The sequence below is a fragment of the Alligator mississippiensis genome, chromosome 1 (assembly GCF_030867095.1).
Source record: "Alligator mississippiensis isolate rAllMis1 chromosome 1, rAllMis1, whole genome shotgun sequence".
Taxonomy (NCBI): Eukaryota; Metazoa; Chordata; order Crocodylia; family Alligatoridae; genus Alligator; species Alligator mississippiensis.
Genome location: NC_081824.1, coordinates 50,122,455 through 50,145,873, shown reverse-complemented (window position 1 = coordinate 50,145,873; position 23,419 = coordinate 50,122,455). Strand labels below are relative to the sequence as shown.

The 23,419-nt window shown below is 37.4% G+C and overlaps 1 protein-coding gene across 4 annotated transcripts in view; it reads left to right on the top strand.

Annotated features, from left to right (window-relative positions):
- Positions 1 to 23,419, top strand: part of BMP5 (bone morphogenetic protein 5) — a 109,999-nt gene that overhangs the window by 52,939 nt on the left and 33,641 nt on the right. For 3 of the 4 annotated variants that reach the window (XR_009463323.1, XR_009463324.1, XM_006272661.4), the window contains exons 4-6: positions 7,125 to 7,322; positions 20,051 to 20,127; positions 22,062 to 22,172. Coding sequence is in view for 2 of the 4 variants with exons in the window: in XM_006272661.4 (XP_006272723.3) it covers positions 7,125 to 7,322; positions 20,051 to 20,127; positions 22,062 to 22,172 (386 nt within the window). In the remaining 2 variants the exon portion in view is untranslated. The remainder of the gene's footprint in view (positions 1 to 7,124; positions 7,323 to 20,050; positions 20,128 to 22,061; positions 22,173 to 23,419) is intronic. The other variant, XM_019497007.2, reaches the window with a different exon arrangement.

Sequence of the window (23,419 nt, the reverse complement as noted above, 5' to 3'; positions counted from 1 at the left end):
GATTTTGAAGAGCTGAAGAGTCTTCAGGGCAAACAGAGGACAGAGGCCTAGCAGACAGCAAAATTTAAAGGTTACCTTGATTAGTGGAATGTCAAGACCATTAAAAAAGAGAGATAATGATTAACATCTCTAGAGTGAAGAACAATGAGCCATTAAGTCAGTTGATTCCCTTAGGTGCCTGAATAGTAATAATGCAGCTGCTGCATGGTGGAGCAGGAAACAATCAAATTAGGGTGCTTCTATACTGCTCAGAAAATCAGCTTCCCTTATTAATACACACATCCAGTTAAGGTGGGAGAGGGGAATATGTATGTTGTAGGGTTACCATAATTCCAGTATAAAAAAAGAGGACACCTGTGGTAGGGAAGAAGCTGGGAGAAGGGGATGGAGAAGCCGGAGGGCTATATGATTGTGGGGAGGGCAATGATATGCCTGTGCCCTGCCTCTGTCCCTCACTCATAAGCCCCTGCCCTCCCCAGTCCTGCTGGTGCTCTTCACTCCCAACCCACAGCCCCCTGTCCCCGCCAACCTGCTGGTGCCCCTCACTTCTTACCCACAGCCCCTACCATTCCAGCCATGCAGAGCACATGACCTCCAACAGCCAATCATCTTGCCTGCTGCTCCCAGCCCCAAGCAGTCCCAAGCTGCTAGTGCCCAGGAAAGCAGAGGAAGAGCAAAAATCCACACATTTGCTCCTATTTAAAAAACCCACCCAGACACAAGGACAGGGGGCCAAAAAAGAGGACATGTCCAGGAAAACCCAGACGTATGGTAACCCTATGCTGTATGCAAGAAAATATGGTACTTTATACCCTCACTGGTGTTTTTCTTCCCAATTTAAGGTAAATATATCACAAAATATATTTTGCAACCCTGACCTCAATGCTCTTGTTAAGCTGTATAATGTGTTTTGTGGCTTGTTGAGTACTTTTAAAAGTAAATAAATGCTTGTTTCTTAAAACAAGACAGATGGTTTGCTGCAGTTGGGTGACTCAGGACAAAATAATGGTCATAGGTTGCCAGTATAAATCTAGCCAGGATGGATAGAGGCTGAAAATTCTTGTTTAACTGCCTGTTTGATGTCTTACATAACATGACTGAAAGGTCTTAGGTATAACACTGAAAGAGAAAAATCACAAAATTTTCCACCTAAGTTGGCATCTACACTGGCAAGCTTAGCAGAAAAGCTTGAAAAGCATGAAAAATTAGGCCATTTCTCCAGGTCAGGGTTGTGAGGAACATTATGGTGGAGAAGCTTGAAGTGCTGCCACATTTCTAGTTGGAGTACCTGGGGGCAAAATAAATAAATAAAAAAGAACTACGACTAACTGCTTTTAAGATGGAGGTTGATAAGTTTATGAAAGGCATTGTATGATGTAGCTGTGTGACTTTCAGGAGTTTAGATTCAATATTTGAGGCGGTCCCTTTTTATGTTCTTATGCATTATACCAGTTCTGTGGATAAAGAAAGGAGTTATAGTAGTGCAGATACAGCACCTCTCCTGCATTTCTGAGTTTCTTAAGCATTTTAAAAGGAGTTACGCCTAATTCTAGTGGGACTAGATGAAAAATGAAAACTAGTAATCATTCAATTCAATCAGTGAAGGCTACGCTTAAACACTACCCTTTATGCAGACTGCTGAGAACTCTTTCCTATCAAATGGAATAAAAGCTAAAAATAAGTTTAAATGCCAAGCCAAACAAATAAACCCTGCCAAATGCTCCAAATTGTATGAATAAAGAGTAAGGAGTTCAACAGATTTTGAACATAATGCTTTAAGTAAACCTTTGCCTCCAAATTTACCTTTCAAAGTAAGAAAAAGATAATGAATTATCATAACTGATTGACATGTTAGGAGTGAGTAGACTAGGGATTCTCTGGATCTTTAACATTAAGTGTAACTCCTTACTTTTTTTCAAATTTAAGAGTAGATTTTTTCCCGGTGCCCTAGTTCTGTGAGCTGGATGTTAGCTGATTGTCTGCTTGCTGGGCATGTCTACATGAGATGCGAGCTGTGGAGTGGCCGAATAGTGCTCAGTAGTGCATCACAGCACCAACAGTGCTAATATGGTACTGCACTGTCTTATTAGGCTACTGTGCAGTAGTGTCACTAAAAAGACATTTGCTGGAACTACTATGCAGTAACTCCAGTTACTATGCATATGCATTTATTTAGGACTTGATTATTCAAGTACTAAATAAACACGTAATAACCATCATGCAGTAGCATCTTCTGTAGATATGCCCAGCATGTCTGTCTGTCCACTGTCTTCTAACTTCACTGATTATGGCATTTTATTGATTTTGTGTGTACTTCTAATACAGAAGAAATATGCTTTAAAACCCTTCAGGATTAAAAGGCATGATAGAAATGGAACCATATATGACCACATTCTGCTCTGATGCACACCTCTGAAGAACGATACAACTCAGCTTAATAGTTCCTGGACAAATATACTCTGCCGTTCTGCAAACTGTGCTGGCTTATGAACCTGAAAGAGCTAATGAAGATAACCAAGTCAGGCTGAGTGATGCAGTAGTTTTTATACCACAACATAGGAAATTGTGTATTAAAAGAATCTGAAATTGCAGTCCTCTCACTGAAGTCAAAAGGAAGTTGTGTTAAAAATAGATGAAAAACATACACTTTGGCTGCAAGGAGTAGCACAATAGTCACCAACCCTTTAAGACTTTGTGTTAAAAAGGGTTTTGCAGAGACTGTGAGCTGAAGGCAATTAAGAGCCATAGAGGATCCACAGGTTTTGAAGAGTTCATAGATTATGGGAAGGACACACTACTTGTCCTTGGTCTAAAGGGGATCCTTCTTCTTGTACAGTCTTGTGGAATCTCTGTAAATGCCTACTCCGATTTTTCTAGTCCTTTGCATACTTAATATCAACACAGAATGACCTATAACTTACAGCCTAAAGCAGTCAACCAAGGTACAGCAGCACCCTGTAGTGCTTTGAAATCATTTCAAGGCAATGATAAAACTTTTAGGTGTACAAATGATTCACAAGATAAACTCAGAGATTTCCAATAGTAATTCATAGTGTTAAAAATATGCTGGCCTGCCATACAATTTTTGAGTTCTTTGCAACAAAATAATAGCTGTATTATTTTTCTGTAGTAAAAAAAAAGAACATGTAAAAATGAAAATCTGGCATTTTCTATATACGTTTTATGAACATGTAGATATTATCATTTTCTGAAAATTATAATAAAGCTTTAGAGATGTTGTAAACCAGCATTCATAATAGGTTCCTAAAGGCTAATGGATGCTTTCTGTGGATCCTAGAGTATCCTAGAAAGTGGGGCTGGAAGGGACCTAACCAGGTAATTTAGTCCAAACTCAGGGTAGAATTATCTTTAACTAAATGATCCCAGTCAAGTATTTGTCTACTCATTACTTGAAAATCTCCAGGGATGATGACTCCACAACATATTTAGGTAGCTTTTTCCAGTGCTTATCCACCCTCATGATGAGAAAGTTCTTCCTTATTTCCAACCTAAATTGCTACAGTTTGAGACTATTGTTTCTAGTCCTGTCCCTTACAGACACAGAGGTTAAGTACAGACATTCAAAGAGCCTGAGGCAGAATCAATCAAACCTTCATGGGTTTCTCTAAGCTGCATAGACTGGATCTGGAGTGAACAGAACAAATGCCTGTTCACTTTTCGATGTGGGGGGCACACAGATACCTGCAGTAGCTGAGGCACTTCCATATGCTTCCCAGTGTGCTGGAGATTACTGAGGGCAGCTGAGTGCAACCTAGCAGGGACCATGCCTGGACTATCTGTCAGGCACATGCCTCCAAACCCCTGCTGTCACTTTGGACCCTCTCCTATGACCAGCTCTAGGCTTCCGCACCTGGCAGCCTGGCCAGTGGTGGCATGGGGCGGGGAAGGGGAAGTGCTCTGGAGACAGGAGAATTGGGGCCCATGGATTAGCAAGGGAGGAGGAGGGGAATTGAGGCTTTGGCTGTGTCAGACCACAGCCTCTCTGCCCAGACACAGCTTCCAGCTCTGGCCAGTAAGCAGGCAGCCAGAACAGGCAGAGCTGGGAGCTGGAATCTAGGGCTGGGCAGCGATTCTGTGTGGTCCTGCTTCTGTGAGAGCAGCACTGGGACAGGACCATGGAAGAAGCCTCTGTGTTTTCCCCCACTCCCCTTCCTGCTCAGCTGAACCCTGGCTGGAGCCAGGAGTAGGTAGCTGGGAGCCAAGAACCTGGAGCTGTGGCTAGGCAGAGTGGCTGTGCAGTCCTGGCTCTTTGGGAGCCTTGGGGAGGGGCCAGCTAGATGCTGGGTTGGAGCAGTAGAGTGTGAGCCATTTTCCATTGGGCTATTCTCCAACACAGCCTGAGATTCTGGCGGACAATGACCTAAGTGGAGTCGGGAGGGAATCTGGTACAGAAGTTTGATAGACTGGTCGAACCTAAACTGATTAAGTCTGATACCATATCAGTCCAGGCCTATCTTAGATCAGGTTCTGCCATTTTTAAACCAGTCTATGTGCCCCAAACTTCTGTTCTGTTATGGGTTTAGATCAGTTTCTGATCACTTATAGCAGCTTATGTGTAAAATCTGTAACTGCCAGAGAGTAAGTCAATGGGAGATTTACTGCTCACTTCAGTTGAGACAGAATTGGGTCCTTATCCTACATGAGAGCAGATTTTTTTTTCTAAAAAAATATAGTTTGGCTGGTTAAAAGATCAAGTAAACAGAAAGTATAAAGCTACAGAAACTGCTTCTGTATCTGAAGAGAGTGTGGTTTATGGGTTTAATTTTTTATGGTATATCGCTATACTTTGAATAACTAAGTAAACCTTAACTTGTGGAATCTTAATAGTCATCTCATTGCTGAAGTCTAAAGGAAACCAAAAGGAAACTTAATAATATTAAAAGTTATTTTAAAGGGAGTTCACATTGGTTTGAAGGGTATTTTGCAGCTCACACAATATCCACCTTTGTAAATTCAGAAAACCTAGATTTAAAATTCAGAGAACCTATGCACATCTTTATAGCCCTCAGTACATAAATCTAGCAATATTCTTAAAAGATCTGCCAGTAAGGTATTAATCTTTTACAAATAAAATGAAAAATCTGAAAGTCATTATATTCTCTATATCTATCTATCTGTCTATCTAGAATAAATATAAATATATAGATCTATCTACCTAGATCTATATCCTAGATAGATAGATAGATAGATAGATAGATAGATAGATAGATAGATAGATAGATAGGGAACATATATATTCCAATGACTTAAAGAATGTTCATTATCTATATATTTAAGCCACTTACCCCTCTAGAAAGCTAAGGGAAACTTGTGACTTCAGTAAGTAGCATGGTACAATGAATACAGAAGAGAATAGTCTCTACATTGTTTTGTATCTGACTTTCTACACAGGATTTAAACATTGAAAAATTAATGTTACTGTATTATTTAATAGTAATTTAAATAAATATATGAAAAGAATTAGATATACACAAGATTAACAAGCCATTTAAAAATGAAATCAGAAGCTTCAACAAATATATTTTGCCCTTGCAGTCAAAAAAGTAATTATGAAAATTGTTCAGAATATGTTGCCAATTACTCTGCTCCATAACTGCTAACTTTCTCAGCTCTTCTTTTTGCCTTTGCTAGGCTCTCTGTCACTGGAAACATCTTAAACCAATTTAAAGTGCTACACCTGAATAAACATGTTGTAAAAGTGTTTATGTATTGAAGTGGGTCAGTTCAAGGTATGGTATTTGGCTGGAACTTCTAATTTCTCTTTTTACTGCAAAAGGGCTGCCAGAAGGAGGAAGTCTGAGCTGAATTAATACATTTGTTACAGTGGAAGTAGAATGGAAACTGCTTTAACCACAAATCAAACTGCCTCTTTCATTTACGCCAGTGATAGAGTTTTTCTAAGAAATATAGACTCTGGCATGCAGCCACTGTAAGTTTGCATTTAAAAAGAAAACCTATATGCTTATTTGTTTAAGGGTTTACTCCTATGATTATTTGTAAGTTCTTTTCGCCTAAGATCAAATTTAGTGGCATTCTGCATTTGAGGAGGCAGATGCTCCATTGTTGTCCTTGTTCACACATTTTCCCAGTGTGTATTAGAACAATAAGTAAGCACCCTTATGCTGCCCAGATCACAACCTACACCATTTCTTCACCAATACCTTCCCATTTAGAGGACCTCTGTGTCCCTTCACTCTTGCACAGCTGCACAGCTTCACATGACACTGTCTCATTTTCTGACGGTTGAAGGGCTCTGCATAATACATGTACACACAGAAGTGTTTATGCTGCCAAAATAAATTCTGTTAAGAGTAAGGGTTTATTTGTTAAAATGTCACTGATGCAGTTTCAGTGACTTGTTTTACATTCTTTTCTTCTAGGAGGGTCAGATGCTATAATATAGTGAGATTATATGCAGTCCTGACTGAACAAATACTTTAAAGAAATATGTACATCCCTTAGGAACAGAACCAGAGTCAATAATGTACATATTTCAAACTCTATTATATATTTTGTTTGAAAGACTGAGTGCCCCCATACCTGTAGAAGCAACTTCACATGAGCTTTCAGTAATGTTTTACATTATTTATTATTTAAAGCATAAATTTATTTATTGCCTACACTTCTCATTGCTCTTGATTTGCTTTTGGGGATATAGGGTTTCAGATTTAACATTCTTGTGATACAGAATAAGATGACTACATTGTGTTATATTTTCCATAGTGTACAGAGCTTAATGAGATTGATTTAATTTCTTTGCTATAAATACATACATAACACTAGCCTGTGCTATCAGTAATTTGTATAAGTGTGTAGCATTTGAAGATAAAGTTTTCATGCTGTGGTAGACAGCTTGTAAAGTTGTTGAAACCTTTGTAAATGATTCTGGAATTATCTGCCTTTTAAGTTACAGGAACAAAACTAGGTTAGGATTTCTAATATTGTAACTCCAGGATTATGGAGTTATAATATTAGAAAGGCAGTGGCAACACTCCCATTGACTTCATTAATGCCAGGGAAAACTCCCATTGACTTCATTAGTGCCTTCATTCACCTCATGTATTTAATTTATGGTATAATAGAATGTTTGCGTTGCTTCATAGGTCGCAGTATCAATGTTAAATCAGCTGGTCTGATAGGAAGACATGGGCCTCAATCAAAGCAGCCATTCATGGTTGCATTCTTCAAGGCGAGTGAAGTGCTGTTTCGATCTGTCCGAGCAGCCAACAATAAAAAGAAAAATCAGAATCGCAACAAATCTGGTAGCCATCAAGATTCTTCCAGGATGCCCAGTGCTGGGGGTAAGATGAAGCAATGCTGTAATAGATACACCTGTAATCCATGAATGACCATATATTTAATTTTGCACTTAATAAAGGTCAGATGCTGTGAATAATTTTTTTCTGTATGCTTAGATTGTTTGATCTATAGAATAATGCAGTGATTATTCAGCAGCCTCCATTTTCCTGGTTGCTGATTGGTTCAGCTGTGCCTTTGGATGCAAAACTGGAGAAATCTTATTCAAAAGAATGAAATTGTCTGAAGTGAGAAAACAAAATACAATTGTTGGCTAGGACTAATGTACTTGTTCTTCTGGGATAAGTATATACTGGACAGTATGCACCTTTAATATGTTAAGGGGTAATCAGGTAACTTAGCACAGATACTTTTTCAATGCTTTTAATACTGTGGTTCAAACACCCGGTTCTCAAAACAGCAATGCACCTGGTATGCAGATAATTGCAACAGTACTTATTCTAAATACGGTGAATTCAAATGCTTTCATAAATACTGACAGCATTTAAATGCTCTAACTGAAGAATGTTTTCTATTTCTAACCCTTCAGAGAAAAGAAAACCCTTGTTGGGAATTGGGGAACCTTTGTCTGGCTTATGAATTCTGGGTGATATTATGAAGTTATTCCAAGGTTACTATGAAAATTGCTGTATTGAGAATGTCTCTTTGGCAATGACAAGGCCTCTTGTCCCTGTCATATCGGGGTAATGGTCTGTCATTAACTCTTAATGAGCAGCTATTAAGATGGAAACAGCTGGGATAAAAAAGAGCTTCTGCACAGAAGAACCAGTTTTCACTTACCTTTCTTCAGGGTGCTCCAGTTTCGAAAGACAGAATAAAAAACAAAAGGTACCAGTAAGGGAATATATATAAAATATCACAAGTCCTCACATAAAAGGTTGGGACAATAGACAGAAAGTGAGAAGTGGTGGCAAGAGATGAGAAGTGATAAATAGGCTTTCAGATTGGAAGGCCCAGTGTAGTGACCTATCAAATTCACACAAGGCAGGGTAGGTTGATAATACAGATACTTGATCTAGAAAAATCCTGGACAAGCCTGTAAGGTCCCAGCCTAGGAATCCCCCAGAATGAGAAGAAAACTGATGTAGGGAAATGTATGCACAATTTAGTATGTTTTTTTTAACATATGTATAATTATTGTATCATTAAGGGAGGACTAATGGTGTCTTCAGAAATTTTGTGCATATCCTATCGCTATGTGTTTGTTTGTTTACATCTATCACATTTTCCTGTAGAGTAAAACAGTAACCCCAGAATACCTACCCAGCTGGAATTTTAGCAAAAGATGTTGTTAAGCTTCATGGAAGTCTGCAGAGTCAGCATCAGTCAATCCAAAAGAGTAAGCTATGGGTATCAAATGTACCATGTGTAAGCTGTTATCTGGTCTACAGAGTTGTGTTGTGAGAAGGGCTAACCATTTGGTGTCTGCCGCTTAAACCTGGGGCATGGAGCCCCATTGGTGACATGTGCTGGCAGTGGGGGGCACGCATTGGCTACAGCTGCTATTGCCATTGTACTCATCCTCATTGATCTTTCTGAATCCAGCCCGTGAATAGCCCCTGGTCCAGATTCAGCCTGCAAGGAGCCCTATTTCCATATTTTATCCCTGACTAATAGTATGCCTTCTGCAACCTGAACTCTTAGTTACCTGAAATGTCTTTAAAAATGTGTATAGCTGGGTGCTAATATATATGAAGATGCTTGTAGTGGTTGTTGGTTTCAGTGACTTCAATTCATTGTGTTCAAAATTATTTCTTTGACATCAAGAAGTATGAAGAATTTGTTTGAATTCCATTTTTGAACAGGCTTTTCTTATTTCTGGGGAGAGCACACTTGTATATAAATATACATACTCTTAGAAAATGCTATGGTTGTTGACATTTCTAGTGCATCAGGAATTAAATAATTAATTAATTAATTAACGCCATCTGAATGTCCTGTTGTAAACAAAATTCAACTTTTGGTTAATACCAGCTATTTGTGGAGAACTAGTATTATAAGCCTTACAGAATCCTATTCAAAACCTCAAAATAGCAGCTTAAATGGGTCTTAAACAGTGTAAAACATTGTGCTAGCATTCTGCACAGGGATTACTATATTTTTTTCATGTACAATAATATAGTACATATCTTATTTTTGAAAGGCAGGATGAGGGTAAAAATGATTCTTCCTTGTGATAAGTAACTGAGTAGCAGCAGCTCATTGCCTGCTCATTGTTCTGCTCTTGTGGATTACTGCAGGTTTTACTTTCGGTTTCACCCAGTAAGTGGCAGAATTTGCTCTTGCTGTATTTCTCTCATAGGTGTGCTCCAATTTCTAGCAGCTCTTTTTTTGGGAAAAAGATTCATATTATATGCAAGAAAATATGGTAATTTCACCCTTAGTAAGGATGAATTACTACTAAATTGATACACAAGGTGATGGTCTTTTTGAATCATCTGCTATGGTCTATGAGAAAAATTCTCAAAAACCAGGTAATTCTATCTGATAATTTGTGACAAAGCTCTGTTATAGGGTAAAAATAAATATGAAAACTGTCAGAAAATTCCAGAAAAAAGGAAAGGAAAGAAAAAAATGCAATAAATAGAACTATTATTAGTACAGTAAGTCATAGTGGCTGATATTTCCATATAATGTGTATGTATGATTTATAAAAACACTAGATCATATCCATTCTTTTGTGTCCCACTCAGCACTGAGAAATGTAGCACAAATTATCCCATGAGCCAAGCAGCAGGGATACCAAACATATTTTTCTATTGCTGTTGGGGGCTGTAGTCTCCAAAATGCAGCCTTTAAAAAGCTTGCTGTATATAGATTGAAAAGCACCTGCAAGTTGTTAGAAGCAATGGTACTTTCCTTATAATTGCTCTTTTGCCTGTCTCTTTTGGGCATTGTAAAATTCCCTCATTTACTGTTTGACTGATCCCTAGAACAACTCGCCTACAAGAGCACTTTATAACCCAACAAGGAATTAGACAGGGGAATAATGATAATAATATAAGTCATACTGGACAGTTAAAATTATTACTAGTGGAAGAAAAAAAAGCAAGTCACAGTTACTTTATACCAGAAAATCATGTTTGATTACTTCAAACATGACTCTTTCTTAATTAAGGATCTAAATCCTCTTAGAATTTTAAAAAGGAGAACTATATTGATATTAAAAATCTACTATGCATGTTTTAATTCAGGTGTAAACTTTGTGTGTCAAAGTCAATGTCGATGTGATTGCTTACACCGCATCTGATTTTGTCAAAGTCATTGCCTTTGGTTGAAAAATCACAACTGATTGCCAGGCCTGAATGTGCTTTTAATTGTTAAACAGCCAAGACTGGGTCTAAAGAACATTTTTCTTCCTTGCATAATGTCTGCCAATGAAAGATGCATTTTCTTTTTTATAAAATGGCTTTGAATTAGGTGGTATAATAGTCTTTTTTTTGTTTTTTCTTTTTAAGGAAACACACTCAGACACATTCACTGGATTGCCTCCAAAAGAACAATCTCTGATCTTTAGGCTGAATATTTTCCTTGCATAAATTACATATAAAAACCACAATTGCATATTTCCTACAAATCCTCCACTGATTCTGACAGTGATATTCTAGGCATGCAGGTAAATGCAGCTAATTCCATTCCCGTGTAATTATGTATTTCAATCCCAGGCCCCTCTCTGAAGAAACTAAGTTTATAATTAGAAGTAGGCTGACTAGAATTGTAATGGTGAAAAGGAAGCTATAACGTTGTATACTTTTCTTGGTGTTTTATTTATTTTTTGACTAACATCCCTAGCTTGTTTCAAATTGCTACAGCAGTGAACATTTTGTGGTTGTTTTAGTAACTTTAAGAAAGCTACTTTAAATATTGAATGCAGTACATTTTGTATTGGTTAAACAGTAGGCAGCATTATTTTATGCGCCGTATAAATCACTACCCAAGCCTGGTTTGAATAATACGTAAAATTAAAAAGCTCAATAGTTCTGTTAAGTAGGATCCTATTGCATTTTCCAATAAGAAACTACAGTAGAAACTGGTAGTGTAGAGACATTTGTGTAGTTTCTTTTGAAGGAAACAGGATAGATCCAGGAGAAAGATCTTCCTTCCTCAACAAGGAAAATATTGCCTGTATCTACGTTTCTTGCTCAAGAATGAATACCTGTACATTTATGCTCCTCCCCAACTCTTAGGGAAATACCCCCCACCCAACTTCCCCAGGCCAGGGTGACCCCTGTTAGGGAGAAGGCAGTGGTGAAAACAGTAGGAAAATGTCAGACAGGTCTGGGGAATGTGCAGGGAGCAGAGGTCCCTGCTGAGTGGAGCAGCACCAGCTGCTCCCCAACCTTTACCAGTCATCCCATTTGGGAATGTGGGGGAACAGGGGGAAATGCATGGCTGCAGGCTGGGATGCCTCTACATTCCTCCCTTACTAAGATTTCTAGTGCTTCCAAGTTTCCAGAAATGTGCAGCGCTAGATATGAATGCCTATCCATAACCTTAGTTTCATTAGATAGTCCGTATTCAACTTCTGTTTGCAATGATTCCAGTCCTCAGGAGACTAAAATAAAATCTCTGTAAACCTGGTGATGAATACGAATATGAGAATGCCAGCAAGAAAAGACATACCAGCCAGGCATCTAAAAACAATTTTGTGCCCTGATCTCAGAGCATAAGTATATTGTGTGTGTCCCCCCAGCAGTAAAGTCATAGTAAAACCAATTGAACAAACAGGGATGAACACTAGGCCTGTGTGAATAGTCAACTATTCAATTCAGATTCAGCCAATTTGGATTTGGCCGATTTGATTTGGAGATTCGAATCACTTTTCTGAACTGATTCGGTTGAATTCGGAGATTCGGCCATAGGGTATAATGGGGAATCAATTAAATATATATAACTATGTTGTTTTTTACCTGATGCAGATGAATATTTCAGAGTTGGTAGCCACTACTGAGGCCATGAAGCCTGCCAAGTTTCAAGATGATAGGTGCAGGGCTTTCTGGTAAACTGCACCTCAAAGTCCTGAAAGCAAAACTCATGTCATGTGTCTGTATTAAGCTACAGTGGGGTGAAAACTGCAGGGGTGGTAGCTTTTGCTGAGACCAAAAAGCCTACCATGTTTCAAGGAGATAGATGCAGGGCTTTCTGGGAAACTGCACCTTAAGCTGCTGACAAGCAAAACCAGTTCTCTGGAATGTACTGTCACATGTTAAGTAGTGCAGTAAGATAGAGAATAAAGAAATGGTGCCATCCACAACAAAAGATGCATCCACACAATCAGGGGCATGTGTTTGCAGCAGCACAGTTAGTAGCGGCACAAATTTGGGCCCCTGCTTTGTGCTGCAGTGTATGCCCCTGCCTGTAGGCTTTGCACTAGGGGACATTGCCTCGCTTTTCCGTGTGCTGAAGTGGGGGCTAGCTGGGGCACAGAGTGGTTTGAGACAGGGGCTCCATGTGCTTCAGTGCGGGGGCTCCATAGTGAAGCCCCCACACTGAGGCATGCAGAGACAGGGGAACAGCGAGCCCAGAGGTGCCTGCTCCCCCGTCTTGAGGCACACTGCACCCCTGCCAGCTAGAAAGGCTGGCTGGGGCACAGGGTGTCTCAGTAGGGGGCTCCACAGCGCGTGGAGGTGGAGTAGCAGGCAGCCCTGGGCTGCTTGCTCCCCCGCCTCTGAGTTTGTCTCAGCACACGTCACTTTGGTGTGCTTTCAGTCTCTTTTTTTATTCAGGGGTTTTTTTTGCTCCCTACTAGGAAATCCCACTAGCAAATTTCGCCTTGGTGCTGCAAATTAGCAGTGCCTAGGATAGTTTAACATGCTGGGTGTATGGTTTAGAGTGCCGTAAAAAGGTTTGCAATGCCACAAACCACATGTGCCTGCATGTCTGGATCTGGCTAAAACGTTCAGAGGTGCGAGTGTTGCCACCTACTTAAACTACAACAAGCCAACTTGCCATATATCATTGCTTTGCTCCTTGCTGCAATAGTCATCCATTTTTGGGGTAAGTAAACTAGTCTATGGTACTTGGGTGTTGCTAAGGATCAGTTATGTGCTTTGTATGGTATAAATATTTCAAGAAGTTTTTGTTTTAACAAATGTAATTATCAAAGCCAACAAATGAAGATGCCAGTAGCTACCACTTTAGGTCTAGGTTCTGCCCAGCTGATCTAGGCAGAGTAACTTCCTTCTCTCTTCTATTCAGCAGCCACCTTTGCATATTCAGAAGCTATATGCTGTATCACTTTCCAGGGGGTATAGAAGGCAGCACATTTTCTTAGAATGCAAAGGTGCAGCTGCTAGCAATGGCTAGGAGCTAAAAACTACCATTAAGTCCTTTAATAAATAAATCAAAAAACTATTCTGGTCATAAATAGCAAACAGATTTTGCAGGCAATAATGTCATGTCAGCAGGCCAAATTCTATTCTTAGTTATAACCTCTGTGAATTACCATTGTAAGATATGGTATTGTAAAGGTTGTAAGTCATTGCAGTTTGGTCCATTGTCTCATGACCTCCTGAGTAATTCTGGATCTAATGCATTCAGAGTAAAGTCTTGATTTCCAAAAGTTTAGGTTGGGTATGCTGTTCTGTATGGTGATATGTTTGGTTTTTTGCAGGATTTAGGAACTTCTTTCTTTCTATTTCAGAAGAAATTAGTGTGGGAACTTTCTATTCTGACTTGAATCCAAGCATTCTTTTCTCTTTTTTGTTGTTTTGTGTATATATTCCCACAAGTGAAACAAACTTAATTTCATCATCACCAGATTAAGGACATTCCCCCTTGTCATGTGTCATGCTGTTTTTTTTCTCCCTTCTAGCAAATTAAAAGTAGGAATTACATTTTTTTAAAGGCAAGCACATGCACACAAACATTTCTAATGTGATTAAGAACAAAAAACATTTATATATTAGTTGCTGTAATAATTGGTCAAATGTCTTTCATAATGTTGACAGGTCAGTTTTTGACATCCCCCAGTTTTAGGGCTTTGACTGTGCAGAGTGCTGAATTTATCCTTTTAGTACCCATTTGCAAGTATACACAATGGCTTGGAATACGTAGTACTTGTTTGTTTCTACTTAGCCACTGTTCCCATTTCAGTCAAAGAAAAGGTTATTTTTGGCTTTTAAACATGTCACTGAAATGGATAAAAAGGGGGGGGGGAGGGTTGTATAAAGCATCCAGCATTAAATTCTAGTGAATTTTGTCAGAAAAGACAAAAAAAGAATAAACAGCTCAAAACAAAATGTATAATTAAATCTTGAAAACGTTCTTATACCCTGAAAGTCCAAAGCATGGCTGTGGACATTTTGTTTACAATATTATAAGAATAGGAAACTTAACTGCGCCTTTCCTAGATTTTATTGGTGGATAGCACACTAATTAATTGAACATATAGTGCTTTGTGATTGCACATTCAGGCAGAAGTAAATATAAATGAGCCTATCTCCTTCAAAAAAATTCTTCCTGACTGCCCTACATTTTTTATGAATAACACATTTGATTTTCTTGCCCTTTTTCCAAAGACTTTTCTGTCACATATGGATTTGGAACTTAACTGCAATCCCTGAATGGCTTAAGTAGAAAGTTTATTTAGTCACAATATCCCATGGTTTTGATTCCTGACAGAATAAGCATATGGACCTTGAAGCTACACTATATGAAATGCAATCCTTGGCATCTGATCTTATTGTAAATGTCACCCTGGCTACTTTTATGCAATGTTACATTACACACAACATTTGTCTCATACAAATGGCAGAATTTTGAGAAGGAATATGGATTTGCTTTAGTTATTTAGCATTCTAAATAGGTGTGTGGTTTAGCTGTTTTACAGAAAGATATGTATTCAATGCATAACATCATATGAATAATGTAGGATAACACAGGTTTAATATATTTTCAAATATATTAAATATATATAATTTCCAGTATATTCAGCCATATATGTGTGTGTGTGCATGTTTGTGTGTGTATACACACATACATACACGCACACATACACACACACACACACACATATATATGTATATGTATATGTGTATGTATATATATATATATATGTATATGTATATATGTGTGTATATGTAAATATGTATATGTATAGCTGAATATCCTGGAAATTACTTGAAAAATGTATTAAACCTGTGTTATCCTAGGTTATTTATATAATGTTATGCACTGGATACATATCTTTCTGTAAAACACAAACCCTTTATAACCCAAACTATCAGAGAATGGGCATGAGCCTTATGATTCCAAATATATATACTTCCACAAGCCTCATGACCATTCTGTTATATTTTTGGTGATAAAAATTTTGTGTTTATATATAAAAGTAAAAAGCTATTGGCTGAGGAAAAACTTGATAAAGAACAATTTATACTCCAAATTTCACTGCTTTCTGATTGTGTTTTACTTGGGAATATATTCCATACATCTTGCTTATGCTATAACTTCTTACTCTAAACTCTATGACCAAAATTTGAAATGACTTTTGGCATTGTTTCTATTCCTTCACTTTGTGATTGTTATTCATATAACCAATCTTGTGTAGATTTCCATAGAATATTCATTTAAAATTTACTTTGGGAGCTGGTGCACATGAGTTTAAAATTTACTCTCAGTGAGAATCAGTGCTGGTAGAAGTCAAGCACATTAATATTCATGTAAAATTAGCAAAGAAAACTTTTAAGAAGTTAAAATATAGTATTTGGCTTATAGGCATTATTAACTAAGGATTCAGTATTGCACAGTGGTGGGTAGTAAAGCCCACTTCAGCAAAATAATTGAGCAAATCCTATAAGTCCTATAAATATGTTAGAAATAAAAGGATGATAAAAATAATGCAGTTCATTATTTAATGGGGTGGAGGAGCAGATCATGGACAGAGAGAAGGCTGAAGTATGGAATGGGCTTTTTTCTTCAGTCTTCAGAAAAAAATGTTTAACTGGGACAAGAAATGTAATATTTTTCATTTAAAAAGTGGAATGGGCCAGAGGGCAGAATAGGAAAAGAACAGGTTGAGGAATATTTGGATGATTTAAATGTATTCAAGTTGGCAGGGTCTGATGAAACTCACTCTAAGGTACTTAAAGGCAACTAGCCCAAGCAATTTCTGCACTATTAACAATTATTGTCATGAACTCCTGGAGGAGAAGGGACGTTCCAGAGGACTGAAGAAGGGCAAACATAATATCTATGTTTAAGAAGGGGGGAAAGGAGGATCTGGGGAATGATAAACTAGTTACCCTAACTTTGGCCATAGGGCAAACATATGTTTTAATGGCTTCCAAAAAGGAAGGGAAACTGCAACTTGGGAGTGCAAATCAGCTGTTATGATGTAACTGTTACATCTACATACCCCTGTAGTCATACAAGTTAGTCAAATTACTGTAATTTTAACTCTGAAGAAACAAGGTTAAAGTTACAATGGTTTTGCTTTACTTGTGTTGCTACAAAAATATGCAGCCCTAATAGTTAGGCTGTAACAGCCTACATAAGTATTGTATAATATTGATACAATTGTTATTTCTGTTCATTACCTTGGATACCCAGAAATACACTGGGGTAAATTATGAAAGAGTCCGGTTTATAAGGTCATAAGAAAGCCACCATTGATTCAGCAGGGACAGTCATGTCAAACCAATTTAGTTTTTCTTTGACAGGGTAAACTTGTCTAGGAGATAAAGGAGAAGTAGTAAATGCAATATATCTGGGTGGCTGTAAAGATTTTAGCACTTTCTCATATGAAGCTTTTATAAGCAACCTAGGGAAATATGACCTATTTGAAATTATTATAAGATAAGAGGCACAAGTGCGATTGAAAAAGCTGTCATTAGAGAAGCATTATAAATGACTGACTGTCAAATTGGGAAGGCCTGAGGAAGGGTGTAATGATACGCAGAAGCTTGCCTATTTCTATACCCTAATTGACAACACAGTTGCTCCAATAAAAAATATCTCCCACAAAAATTCTTGACTGTCACATATCTCTTGGACCATTATGCCAACAAGATCACCTCAGCACTACCATTTCAAGTAAAGTCCTTCAATATTTCCATTTGTGATTTGGATAATGAATTAGAGCCTACACATATAGCATTTGCAGATTGATATCAAACTGGGAGAGACAGCAAGTACTCTGGAAGACAGCATTAGAATTCCTAACAATCTTGATAAATTGAAGAAGCGGTCCAATATCAATAAAATAAAATTCAGTTATGACAAATTCAGTGTACTATATTTAGAAAATGGAAATCAAATGCACAAGTACAACATGGGGAATAACTGGCTGAGCAGCAATATGGTTTGAAAGGATTCAGGGGCTATAGTGGATAACAAATGAAATCTGAATCAGCAATGTAGTAGTATGACAAGAAAAAAAGGCAGATCTCATTTGAGAATGAATTAACATGATTCTCATATACAAGACATTGGAAGGAATTTTCCATTATACTTGGTGCTGGTGATGTCTCAGGTGGAATACATCATCTAGTTTTGGGTACCATGCTTTAAAAAACAATCCAGATACCTTGGAGAGAGTCCAAAGGAGCAGAACAAAAATAAGAGGTTTGGAAAGCATGACGTATTAGGAAGGTTGAAAGAATGGAGTTTGTTTAGTCTGATCAGGAGAAGACTTAGGGAACATAGGATAACTATCTTCAAATAAGTAAAATGTTTATAAAGAGAACAATGAACTATTGTTCTTCATATCCACTGGGGTGGGACAAAGTGTAATTAGCTTAATTTGTAGCAAAGAAGATTTACTTTAGGTATTTGGGTAAGTTTGTTGAATTCCCTTTCTCAGAAGTTTTAAGAATAGATTTGACAAAAGTCTGTGTCTGTCAGAGACGGACTAAGTACACTTAATTTGATTGCACAGCAAAGGAAAAACTAGATGGTCTGTATTTCTTTGATTTCTTTGTTTGTAAATTTAAGATAATGATGAAATTATTTATTTATGTCATTACATTTTTAACAAAAGTTAGGCACATATTTCAGAATCTTCCTCTAATGAGCTGACGGAAGCTTGTAGGATGAAGGCCCAACTTCTAACAAGAACTGCCAGTGACAATTTCTCTAAGGAACTTAATGTATGTTCCAGAGGCAACATAAAAAAGCTGTTCACTTCATTTAACAGTATTTGGAGAGTACTAACAGAAAAATGTCAATTATTTTTCATTAGAAGTTGAACAAAAATCCACTTCTAAATTTTCCAAGCAAACTTTTTTTTAAACTGTTTTTTGAAGCTTTTTTTTTTTTTTGTGAAAAATAACAAAACCTAGAAATCAGCTTATAAATCAGAATAGGAACTTTAGAAATTAGAATAAGAAAACCAAAATTTTTATTAAAAACTTAAAACTTACACACACACACTTTTGCTTTTCAGTTTCCATTTTTCTTTGGGTTTTTTTAAATGATTTTTAAACATAATTCCTAGTTGGGAGGAGTTACCAAATGAGGTACCACAGTGGTCTATCCTGGGGTCTGTATTGTTCAGCATTTTCATTCATGATTCATTAATGATGATGGATTGAGTACACACATAGCTAATTAATGGATAACACCGAGCTAGCTGTAGATGTACACTCTGGAGGGCAGGACTAGGATCCAGAATAACCAGAATAGAATGGAAAAATAGTTTCCAATCAATGAGATGAGATTCAACATGGACAAGTGCAAAGTCCTGTACTTGGAACACAATAATTGCATACACAAATACAGATTGGGGAATGGCTGGCTTAGGCTGCAGCACTGCAAAGAAGGACCAGGGGTTTATGGTAGACCATTAACTGTATATGAGCTAACAGCACACTTAGTTGTATTAACAGGAATGACAACCACAGAGCTAGAGCAGGCAGTTGTCTGAAATAATTTAGTCAGGGAGCATGGAGCTGGACTACATGACCTCATGAGTTCTCTTCCAGCGTTTACTATCTTATGATCCTATGAACTCCACAGGTGGTGCCTGGGTGGCACGAGGTCATTTGCCCTATCTCTCTCTCTTCTCACCCTGTTGGAGGCAATAGAGAAGCAGTCTTCTCTCTTCCCTAGAAAGTATGCTCTTCCCTAACAAGGGAGTTCAGAGAAAGCTTTCTGTTTCCCTCCAGCCTGGGAAATCTCTGGCAGTGATTCAAGTCCTTAAAAAGCATCTGTTTTGCTACCTGTTTACCTTGTTAACAATTGAAGGTTCTTGGTGAAAATATATATACTTATGTAAATAAGTTAGAAAATGTTTAAAATATAACACTACAAAATGCAGCAATATTTAAATAACTGTAACTAATTAACCTGTATTATTTAAACATAATTTTGAAAACATTTTATTTTTAATTTGAAATTGGGCTTCCAGTCTATTTGTGTGGCACTTGGGTTCAGTAAATTTTGATCAGGCCCCTGGTGTCCATCTTCCAGCTTGCAGAATTAATTCTGCAATATTATCAGACCTACAAAGCTACTCAGTAAGTAGGTAGTGGGTAAAAATTTTCTGATAGTACTAGAGGCATTGTTTCCACTATATCCTCAAATCATACAAGCCTGAGATGTGGGATTCTGAACCTCAAAGGTGTATGTTGTTTTTTTAACCATCTTTAACAAAATAATAGGCATTTTTTTCTGTTCCATTCCTCTTTATGTTTTTCTGAAAACTTAACAAAACTAATACTTAACTCAGTATTGCTAAATGTGTTGGGTTTTTTGCTTTTGTTTTCTGTAGATTATAACACAAGTGAACAAAAACAAGCCTGTAAAAAACATGAACTTTATGTGAGCTTCCGTGACTTGGGATGGCAGGTATGAAAACAAAGGCTATGCATTTTAATTTGTGCTATTTCTTTTTAGAGTCATCCAATAGTTGTATTTTTCCTGATGATAATTGGAACTAAATTAAAGGAGGCAGATGGAACAATCATTTTGCAGTTATCTGTTAAACTATATGTTTGCCTTTGGCAATAGCTCTAGAACTGTTTACTTTTTTCTACCTCATTGATCTCTGCAAGGAAAGAATTGACTGGTATGTGACAAATCCTTCAAACATTAATAGCCTGGAAAAAGGTATACATTTCATTAGAGGTGGGCTCCCATTATACCAGATTAGAACATCCTCAATATTTCGTTTAGGGGTTCATCAGTAGTGCCATTCAAGCCTTTTTCGTATTTGAGGAGCCATAATTCCAGCTCTGATCATCTCAAAGGTACAGGAATGTTTGAAATCCAAATTTGGCTCTCTACAAGTACCACATAATGACAGCTGTGAACAGGATATTGTGGGGTCTTACTCTTAGAGATATAGGGGCACACAGGATGGTCCATACTATCCAGCTGCAACCCCTTTTTCTGGATAAGTGGCATTGATATACTTCAAAATTAACTCAACCTGTCTGATTGTGAAATGTAGCCATGAAGGCAACAAAGCCCAGAAAAGCCTCAATTTTACCTTTATCAGACTAAAAGAAAGCTGATTAGAGGGACATCTTTATTTTCAGGAATAATGATAGGTCATTCCCAACCAATGAAAGAAAGCTGTTTTACTCTGTGTTCAGGTAGCAGAGATGGTGTAGCAGGCACTTGCCCAACCGCTTCTGTTTTCTATGGTTTCTTGCATACTTTGTATGTAGATTATAGGGCATCTGCGGGACTAGAGCTCCCTGCTTATTCTACAGAGTTAAACTTTAACTCCCTCAATGGCCTTTCAAGAATTCTACATTTTCTATTTTAGCTACTCATATTGCCTTATAAAATACTGTAATATCTTATATTTTATCTATTTACTCTCACAATCCTTCAGTGAGGCAAGGAAGAGATTCTGAGGCATAGAAAGGATGAATGGCTTTCTTAGATCATACAACTATCTGTTGCAGGTCAGAGACTTGAATTCAGATCTCCCTATCTCAAGCCCTAACCACTTCACCACTCTTTTTACTAGACAAAGTTTTCCAAGTACCTTCAGTTCTCTAGATTTTTCTACACACAGATAGAATCTGGCCCACAGTTTTGTAAGGCATTCTGAAAATCTTGACAATGTAATATGCCATAATCTTTCTTAATGTGAACACTTAACCAAGTAAAACTGTTCAGAATTAGATCCGTGAAACTAAAACTGAATCTAGCTAAAGTGAAAATAGGGTTAACCTCAACAATCTGTACTTAATACTCTGTCCCCAGACCACGATCACCTCTGCCAGGCTAAGGGAGAATAACTAAACTATTAAAATACTTTTCATTCTCTGTGAATAATTCTCAGATGCTTTCTAGTTCAGTAAAGGCATCCAAAATGGATTATCCTGTGATATCCCTAATGTGTATGGTCACATGCAGTTTTAATGACTATACATATTTTTAGTTTCATGCAAATCATAGCATCAATGATATTGGGTATGGTGGAGAGTGGTGCATTTTGCATATTTACACTGAACTAGAAAGTATGCAAGAATTTGAAAGGAGGAAACATATTTTAAAGGCTTGTTTGTACATATAGTTTCCTGAATTCCCTCAGAGTTTGGTTACGCAGGCTATTCAATATATAATTCTAGTTTAACATAATTTTCACTTTTGTTTTCTAGGAAAGGAGATTAGGACTATTTCTGAAAATATATATACCTTATTTTAAGGTTTATTTTTTTTCCCGGACCATGTGATACACAGACCCAATTTTGGTTGATACACATTTGAATTAGAAAGGATTGAGTGCTTTTTCATCTACTTTGTCTCTCTCCTCTCTCTCTCAGGATTGGATTATTGCTCCAGAGGGTTATGCGGCCTTTTACTGTGATGGAGAATGTTCTTTTCCACTCAATGCCCACATGAATGCTACCAACCATGCCATTGTTCAGACTTTGGTATGTCTATGTTATATCATTTTTTGAGCACAAAGAATCCTTGTGCAATGACTGCATCTTCCTCTTTGTTTATAAGTATTAGGTTTGGATTATTTTTGTTTAAATTACAACCCATTACAAAGACACGCTTCAATGATTGCAATGGCAAGTGGATGAAATGTCCAGAATGCCCAGCGTGATAGGTTTACATTCCATTTAAAATACAATAATATATGAATATACTGTCATAGCAAGAAGCAAAAGAATATTCCCACCCAATTTCCAAGTATTTTATACAACTTTTGACCTCCTTATTAACATGAATACATTATACTAGTGTACAGTGACTGTTTTCAGCTGTTATCAGAAAAATGCTTAAAATGTCTTATTTCCCCTTCCTCCCATTCAACCTCTCATGTCTCAGTTAGCACCAGCCAAAACTTCACTGATCTTGTATCCTCCATCCTGACAGTCAATTGAGCAAGAACTGAAACACAGGGAGGGAGGGTAGAAGAAGGGAGGAAGACACAGGTTAGAAATAAGCAAGACGTGTTGTGTAAAAGAAGTGAAAGTGTGGTATTACTTGGCAAGGAATATACCAATGTGTTTATGATGCTGAAGATAATCATATATCTGCAATGAATAACTGAAGAGAAGTAGGTCAATAACTATTTATCATTATGTAGACATTGCCCAGAAAACCTACCAAAGCCAACGATACCTTAGGTAAGATGTCTCTTATATAATCATGTATCACGCAAGATACAACTATACAAGGATCCTTTCTTTTGGGCACTTAATTTTTCCAAGTATCTACCAGACTTACTTTGTAGAATCTTTTTTTCAAATTTCTGTATTTAAAATCAGATGCTTTAATTTTCCCTCCTTTTTGTGGCCTTTTAGGAACTGTATACTGCCTCTGCCTGTTCTACACATGCATTCCATTGTGTAGTCAAAAGTCTATGCGCCTAATGGAATTTTAACTGCACATAAATTAGTTGGGATAACAGTAGCTGAAAGCTTTCTGTTTTTAATTTTACAAAATCTAGAATTACTCAAGGTGTGCATATGGGGATGGTTTGGGAAATAGTTATTCATGCATCCCACCCAAACACAAATGTAATCAATCCCCACCCATTGTGATTACATCATTTTGAAAAGGTCTGCTCTTTGGGTTGGGAAGTGCTTTTTCCTCAGTACCTCTTCAAATTTAACTGCCTTTTTTTAAAGAAGCATGGGGGAAGCCTTTGGTCCAGCACTTGTTTGTT